This window comes from Bos indicus x Bos taurus, chromosome 9, assembly GCF_003369695.1.
Source record: "Bos indicus x Bos taurus breed Angus x Brahman F1 hybrid chromosome 9, Bos_hybrid_MaternalHap_v2.0, whole genome shotgun sequence".
NCBI classification, from domain to species: domain Eukaryota; kingdom Metazoa; phylum Chordata; class Mammalia; order Artiodactyla; family Bovidae; genus Bos; species Bos indicus x Bos taurus.
The window spans coordinates 24356169-24365280 of NC_040084.1; the positions used below are offsets into that span (position 1 = coordinate 24356169).

The 9112-nt window shown below is 35.8% G+C and overlaps 1 protein-coding gene across 1 annotated transcript in view; it reads left to right on the plus strand.

The window, feature by feature from the left end:
* LOC113898886 (lysosomal-associated transmembrane protein 4B-like) overlaps positions 1-8581 on the plus strand; it is a 70670-nt gene extending 62089 nt beyond the window's left edge. The window contains exon 5 of the mRNA XM_027552192.1: positions 8035-8581. Within this exon, the coding sequence (XP_027407993.1) occupies positions 8035-8581 (547 nt within the window). The remainder of the gene's footprint in view (positions 1-8034) is intronic.
* Positions 8582-9112: the final 531 nt, after the last annotated feature.

A 9112-nucleotide genomic window follows, 5' to 3' on the forward strand; every position in this document is an offset into this window, starting at 1 on the left:
AGATTTCTCAATTGCCTACTTAAATATGAAAATTAACCTATCATTCAGAGAGTTATTCAGAATTTCTTTAAATATTAGACTTCACTTGGTTCTGCAATTTGAAGGTTTTTGGAGGATGTGTGGTTTGAACTATTATCTGCAATCTAGATAGAAAAGAGTTTTGGCATAAAATGATGAGTGTAAATGATTTCCAGGAAGAGAGAACACAGAATCAAAGTCGCCAAACTGTGAAAACTTAAAAGTTCTCAAAAGATGCGGTGTCTTCCAATTTGGCTAGAATGTTGAGTTACTAACTGAAAAAACTTGGAAATTGGGACAGGAAATTTTGTTTAGTAGCAGATTCTGAGGGGCCTTAGATGTAGAATTCATCATTTTGGTCTTTCTTCTGCAGGTAATATGGACTTGTTGAAAAAGAAAATCTGAGTAGAACAATAATAACCTAAAGAGAAGCAATTCCAGTCTCTCATCTGTTCATGAAAAAAAAATTGTCTGTTGCTACTGAAGAGAACAGATAAGGTATCAACATTCTACTAAGACTTCATTTGTTCCCCAAATACATACCAACAAAGGCAAACAAATTCCAAAGTAAACTTAGAAATATAGATTAATGAAAACATTTACATTATTTGGCTACTAGTTATAGATTTAAAACTACCTAAATCACACAATATACACTTCAGTTGTTTATCATATTTGCTATATTGAGTGGGTGTGTATATGTGGAATTTAAGTATATTGTTGAATTAATTTTATCTTTTACTTATTTGTCTATCAAAGATAACTGCTGTGTGGGATTTTTCATTAAATGTTTGTTTAACATTTTCAACATATAATTATTTGACTATTAAGACCACATCAGAACAACTAAATTACTCCTGAAGCAGCTTATGTCCTCTGATCATTCCTTTTGAAAAACTCTTATATTCAGCATCAAAAACATTTACCCATTTCAGAGAAACCAAAGTTCAATACACATGAATCTATACCATGTTGATGGTATTTTACATATCATATTTGATACTGCTTTAGTTATTTTGCCTATTTCACAAACTTAATTTGAATTTCATCAGTACTGCTTTTGTTCTAATTAAATAACAGTGCTTTAAAGCTTAAGAAAAATGACACTTAAAATAGAACCATCCTTTATCTTCACTGGTCCCTTTCATAGCCTTCCTACCTACCAGTGTGACCTTGCCAAGTGTCAAATACATGGAAATACTTAATGGAATTTTTTTAAAAAGTTATGAGAATGTCTCTAAATGCTCTGAGGAAATGATACACAGAAAGGAGATCCTAATCTAAATTTATACCACTGAATTTTGAAGACTCTAAAAAGAATACACTAGTTTGAAGACAGGCCTGAGGTTTTGATTTATTTGTGCTAATGTAAGGCACAACATTAACAAACAAAAGAGGAAAAGAAATATGATCATGTCAGGAGAGACATAAAAAGTATTTGAAAAGTTCAACATCCATTCCTGATAATACACTTGAAAATTTGGAATTGAACAGTTTCAGTTTGATAAAGATTATCTATGAAAAACTTACAGCTAATGTTATGCTTAATGGTGAAATACTGATTCTTTATTACTGAATAATAAAGAAAAGAGTAGAAATCTATTGAAAATAGGAAAATGACAGAGAAAAGTCAATAAAACAGAAAGCTGACTCTGAAGAAAAGCAGCATAATTGATAAACCTCTAGAGAGACTAACAAGGATTGAAAGAGAGAAAATGAAAATAATATCAAGAATGACATGGGTGTTATTTACTATAGATCCTGAAGCCATTAAAATCATAATGAGGGAATACACTCATAAATTCAAGAATTTAGGGGAAAAAGACTAATTTATTAAATAGATCAGTAGCAAGAATGTGTCATAAACCAAGTATTATGCATAATAAAATTCTGTATAACTGAATGTTTTTTAAAAAGGTTTATGGTTTTGTATTGTACAAAATATTATGTATTTAAGGAAAAAGCTAAATTTAATGTAGGGTACTTATTCAGGCTATGTTTATACATCATCTTATATGTATATAAAAACATTATATAAAATATTTTTAAAATCCTAAATTATTTCTTTCTTTATGATAACTATTTGAAAGCATTATCTAGTTTACTCCCCTTTCATCCCAGTAAGTCTTCGATGAACTTTGCTTTGCCTTCATCCACACTGAAATTGTTTCTGTCATAATGACCCGCATGCATACAGAGGGTCAGGCTCATTCTTTTGTTCTGAGTGACATGGAAATTGTTTAGAAGATTTGGTCCAATGTGTTAAATAATCTGAGTGTTTTGGAAAACAAAACAAAAAAAACTAATTTGCTGTACCAGTATCTAGGCAGATAAGCAAAGAAAGGGATTCAAGCTGTAATGAATGATTAGGACAAATGGTGCTGATATGTGACATAATATAAAGCCAAAAATTTGTTATTGGCTTGCAATGTGAAGATCGTCTGAGATATGTTGAGCAATGAACGTCCAAGAGAAAATAAAAGAGAAACTTAGTCCTATTTTTAAAATTTTCTAGTTAAGAAAATATTCCTTTGTATTGAAGCCATTTTGAATTGGGTTTCTATCTTGTTATAGCAAAAGGGGCTCAATCAATTTTTTATTGGAGTATAATCGCTTTACTCTGTTGTGTTAGTTTCTACTGTACAGCAAAGTGAATCAGCTGTACATATGCAAATATCCCCTTCTTCTTGGGCCTCCCTCCCACTTCCCCCTCATCCCACCCATCTAGGTCATCACAGAGCACCGAGTTGAGCTTCCTGTGCTTTAGAGCATGTTCCCACTAGCTGTCTATTTTACACATGGTACTGTATATATTCAATCCTAATCTCCTAATTCATCCCCCCTCCCTTCCCCCACACCCATGTCCTTATGTCTGTTTTCTACTTCTGGGTCTCTATTCCTGCCCTGGAAATAGGTTCATCTGTACCAAACAAAGCAAGATATTAAGCTAATTACCCATTTAACAGTGACAGTGAGGCTGTGCTCATAGAAAAAATATCCTTACAGGACTACAGTGTAGACAATACTCTACTCACAGAAACAATTGCTTTTTCATCAAAATTCCTTGTCCTGATTATTAATGCCATTATAAGAGCTATGCAGTTGGATGTTTGAATGATTTATCTCCAATATAGAGCTTGTTAATGCTGCAGTGTAAACCTCTCAGACCTGTCACCATCTTTGTTTAGAACAGTAATATCATGTGGTTTAGCTTCTGCTCTTGTGTGTAGTAAGCTAATCACTGATTGAAAATGTGCATAACTTTGTTTTATGCTATTTTATATTTCACGGCAATATCCCTGTTAACATCTGTCAAAGTTGCTATGGAAACTGAAGCATAACATACCATATTATACATAGAGATTTAACATTTTGTTTTATATCCTTTCTGGTGGAAATTTTGTGCATATGTTCAGTTTTATATTACTCTGTATTCAATGTCTTAATTTTCTTTTAATAAAAGCAGAAGTCATTTGATATGCTAATACACTGTCAAATGTAGGGAATTTCTTTCAACCCTTAAAACTATTTTGACTTTATGGTTTTATCAAATAGAGTATATGGGAAAAGGCAATTAAAGCAAATTATGCTTTAGAACACACTTTCCCGTATCTAGAAATTAGAAAGCAAAGTCTAAATATTGGAAACTAATAATTACTTAGAAAATATTTGAATTATTAAAAAGATTATGTCATCCAAAAAGAGCTTGTGATGTTGTTTAAGAGACAAAATGATCTTTAACCTTCAGGGTTTTATTGAAAATACTTTATGGTAATATAGGAATCAGGGTAAAAACCTATGATATTTCACTTTTGCAAATTAAATTTTATTGGAGTATAGGTGTTTTAATATGTTGTGTTAGTTTCCACTAAATAGCAAAGTGAATCAGTTATACCTATATATATGTCCAGTCTTTTTAGATTTCCTTCCCATTTATGTCACCACAGAATATTGAATACAGTTCCCAGTGCTATACAGTAAGTTCTTATTAGTTACTTATTTTCTATATTATTATTGGTTTTTAGTCTCTAAGTCATGTCTGACTCTATTGCAACCCCATGGACTGTAGCCTGCCAAGCTCCTCTGTCCATAGGATTTCCTAGGCAAGAATACTGAAGTGGGGTGCCATTTCCTTCTCCAGGGTATCTTCTCGACCCCAGGGATCAGCCCCATGTGTCTTGCTTTGGCAAGTGGATTCTCTACCACTGAGCCACTAGGAAAGTTCATTTTATATACAGTAGTATATATTAATATATGTCAATCCCAGTCTCTCGATTCACTTTAAAATAAAAAAAGCAAGTGGAACAAAGGAAACAAATTAGACTTACAAAACAATCATTTAAAATTATTTAACTGATTATAGTGAGTTGTTTCTCTCAAGAGTTGAGTTGAGTTGTTAGTGGATTACTGTTAATATTGCACTTAGCAGCATAGTTTAAAACTATGGTCTTTCAGGTCATTTCAACCAGTTTTAAGTCTCTGTGGAGGACTGGAACCTGAAGATGGGGAGATGGTCTGAATTGTATTACCCATCTGGTGTGTCACAGAGCATTCCACATTGACCGTTAATTGTATCACTGAGCAGTGTATTTATAATCAATAACATTACAATTTCACTTCAAAAATAATAAAACAATTGTTTAAATGCTAACTCCAAATTTAAAAAAAAAAATCTATTATATTGTAGCTAAATTCTATTTTTAAATGCTTGGTTCCTTTGTTTATTTTTCCTGAGTTGTTTCATATCTATTTTTGTTAAGGACTCAATTCCTGTTCTTCAGGTCAGAGACTTGTCTTCTACACATTCATTTGATACACAATAGGCCATGCTTTTGACACTGTATTAAAAATCTCCCTGTAACCATCTTGGGGTAGGCAGAATCTAAGGCAGCCTCCTAATTTCCTCCTGTTGGTGCACACGAGCTGCACGACCTGGAGAATGGAGAAGACCTATGAATATGATGGGTTATTATTCCCTTGATTAGGTTGTGCTGTGTGGAGGGACATTTTCCTGCTGGCTTTAAAGAAGTTGCAGTATTGTGACAGGGCCACGTGGCTAGGATCTGAGGTTTGTCTCTAAAATCTGAGATCAGTCCCTGGGGACCCCGGTCCTACAGCTGCAAGAGACATAGTTCTGCCAACAACCTGAATGAGCTTGGATGAAGACTCTGAGCCCCAGATGGGAACACAGCCTAGGCCAAAATCTTGGTTACATCCGTGTTAGACCCCAGCAGAGACCCCAGCTGCATTGTGCCTGGACTTCTGACCTACAGATACTGTGAGACAGTAAGTAGATGTTGTCTTAAGTCTCTAAGATTGTGGTAATTTGTTTGCAGCAATAGAAAACTAACACAATTGAGTTCCTTTTCTGTATTCTTTTCATTCCTTTTCAGCCATAGATTAACTAGTAGCAAGAGTGCCCTACATGATTAATCTCAAAATGGGCAATTAAGACAATAATTGTAATGGAAACTTGACTAATCAAGTGCTGCTTATCAGAGCCACTTCTACATTTATATGTATGTGTTTTCTAAATTCAGATATAATGTTTTTAAAATTCCTTGTTGTTCTGTTGCTAAGTTGTGTCCAACTGTGCTACCCCATGGACTGCAGCATGCCAGGCTTCCTTGTCACTCCCGGAGTTTGTGAAAACTCCTATCTGTTGAGTTGGTGATGCTATCTAACCATTTAATCCTCTGCCAACCCCTTCTGCTTTTGCCTTCAACCTTTCCCAGCATCAAGGTCTTGTCCAATGAGTCAGTTCTCCGCATCAAATGGCTAAAGGATTGGAGCTTCAGCATCAGCCTTTCCAATAAATATTCAGGGTTGATTTCCTCTAGGATTGACTGATTTGATCTTTTTGCAGTCTGAGGGACTCTCAAGAATCTTCTCCAGCATCACAATTCAAAAGCATTAGTTCTTCAGCTCTCAGCCTTCCTTATGGTCCAACTCTCACATCCATACGTGGCTACTGAAAAACCATAGCTTTGACTGTATGAACCCTTGTTAGCAAAGTGATGTCTCTAGTTTTTAATACTCTGTCTAGGTTTGTAATAGCTTTCTTTCCGAGAAGCAAGCGTCTTTTAATTTCATGGCTGCAGTCACCATCTGCAGTGATTTTGGAGCCCAAGAAAATAAAATTTGTCACCGCTTCCACTTTTACCCCTTCTATTTGCCATAAAGTGATGGAACCAGATGCCATCATCTTAGTTTTCTGAATGTTGAATTTCAAGCCAGCTTTTTCACTCTCCTCTTTCACCCACATCAAGAGGCTCTTTAGTTCCTCTTCACTTTATGCTATTGAGAGTGGTATCATCTGCATATTTGAGGTTGTTGATATTTCTCCTGGCAATCTTAGTTTCAGCTTGTGATTCATCCAACTTGGCATATTTCTCATGATGAACTCTGCATACAAGTTAGATAAGCAGAGTGACAATATACAGCCTTGATGTACTCTTTTCCCAATTTGGAACTGGTCTGTTGTTCCATGTCCAGTTCTAACTGTTGCTTCTTGACCCACATACAGGTTTCTCAGGAGATAGATAAAGTGGTCTGGTATTCCCATCTCTTTAAGAATTTTCCACAGTTTGTTGTGATCCACACAGTCAAAGGCTTTGGCTTAGTCAATGAAGCAGAAGTAGATGTTTTTCTGGAATTCCCTTGCTTTCTCTATGATCTAGCAAATGTTGGCAATTTGATTTCTGATTCCTCTGCCTTTTCTAAATCCAAGATTTACATCTGGAAGTTCTTGGTTCACATACTGCTGAAACCTATCTTGAACACTTTTGAGCATAACCTTACTAGCATGTGAAATGAGCACAATATGTCTTTAATTGTTGCTTAAATATTTTCATAAAGTTAGTTTTATGAAATTGCATTGATATAAAAGTCGTTTATGTGGAAGTTTACCTGTTGTGGGCCATGATTATTTTTCCTTACTAAATGTGACCAGCACTTTGTGTCTTAAGGCAGAGTTAGATTTTATGTCATGGCAAAAGGCAGAAGTTATATGTTGATATTATTACTTTGACAATTTACTTAAACCAAGCTGTCTTAGATTAGATTGATATTATCAAGGTTGAATAATAGTTGAACTGGTTGTAAGTTGGACCCATTTGAAGTTCCTGCTTTTTACTTTATTCACACATTATCATCTCACCTCAGTCAACTAATTCTTCATTGTAAATAAACTGCTATATGTATAAAATCAAAGTCATGTATAGAGGTTAAAAATTAAAAATGAACAAATTTATATCAAACAAATGCAATAAAAATGATGCTCCAAATCTAAATATTGGTATCACATGCTGCTGCTGCTGCTAAGTAGCTTCAGTTGTGTCCAACTCTGTGAGACCCCATAGAAGGCAGCCCACCAGGCTTCCCCATTCCTGGGATTCTCCAGGCAAGAACACTGGAGTGGGTTGCCATTTCCTTCTCCAATGCATGAAATTGAAAAGTGAAAGTGAAGTTGCTCAGTCGAATCTGACTCTTAGCAACCCCATGGATTGCAGCCTACCAGGTCCTCTGTCCATGGGATTTTCCAGGCAAGAGTACTGGAGTGGGGTGCCATTGCCTTCTCCAGAGGTATCAGATGAGAAAGAGTTTAAAGAAAAAGAAAAGCATTAAAGTGAACAAAGTGGTTATTTTTTAGTAGGTGAAAGATACAAAAATACAATGAAATTCTAACAAAATGAAACTTTACAAAGCAAGTAGAATATAAAAATCCATGAAAGAAAATACATTATAAATCAAGGAGAAAAAAAAAACAAACCCACAACTGTTGAAGAAGACTTCTATACAGTACAATACAATTCAATACAATACAATACTCTCTAATTATTTAAAAACAGACAGGTTAAGTTAGTCAGACAAAGGAAGACAAATATCATATGATATCACTTACATGTGAAACTAAAAAAAGAGAACAGATAAATTTATCTACAAAACAGAAATACAATTATGGAAAACAAACAGAGGAGGAAGGATAAATTGGGACACTGGGATTGAAATATACAGACTATTATGCACCATCCTGCTCGGTGTCTGGTACCTGATCGTCAATGCCGTGGTACTGCTGATTCTATTGAACACCCTGGCTGATCCATATCATTACCACTTTTCAAGATCTGAACTCAGGGGTGACTTTGAGTTCATGGATGATGCCAACATGTGCATTGCCATCGTGATTTCTTTTCTCATGATCCTTATCTGTGCCATGGCTACATATGGAGCATACAAGCAACACGCAGCCTGGATCATCCCATTCTTCTGCTACCGAATCTTTGATTTTGCCCTGAACACCTTGGTTGTGGTCACCATACTTGTTTATCCAAATTCCATCCAGGAATACACACGACAGCTGCCTCCTGATATTCCGTACAAAGATGATATCATGTCAGTGAATCCTACCTGTTTGGTCCTCGTTATTCTTCTATTTATCAGCATTATCTTGGCTTTTAAGGGTTACTTGATCAGCTGTGTTTGGAACTGCTATCGATATACCACTGGCAGGAACTCCTCTGATGTCCTAGTTTATGTTACCAGCAACGACACTACGTCTTGATTCCAGCTTATGCTTCATCCCCCTGGGCATTTCATATGATGTACTCTGCATATCGGAGAAGGCAATGGCATCCCACTCCACTACTCTTGCCTGGAAAATCCCACGGACAGAGGAGCCTGGTAGGGTGCAGTCCATGGAGTCGCTAAGAGTTGGATACGACTGAGCGACTTCACTTTCACTTTTCACTTTCATGCATTGGAGAAGGAAATGGCAACCCACTCCAGTGTTCTTGCCTGGAGAATCCCAGGGACGGGGGAGCCTGGTGGGCTGCCGTCTCTGGGGTTGCACAGAGTCGGACACGACTGAAGCGACTTAGCAGCAGCATATATAGAATTATTTACTTTAAAAATTATTATTTAATTTTATTTATCTCTTCATTTTTTTTTTGATGGTGTAGCATGCAGGATCTTAGTTCTTGGACCATGGATCAAACCCGTGCCTCCTGCAATGGAAGCCCAGTGTCCTAAGCACTGGACAGCCAGGGAATTCCCAAGTCTAGCTATTTAAAGCAAAAGACATTTGACTCAGATA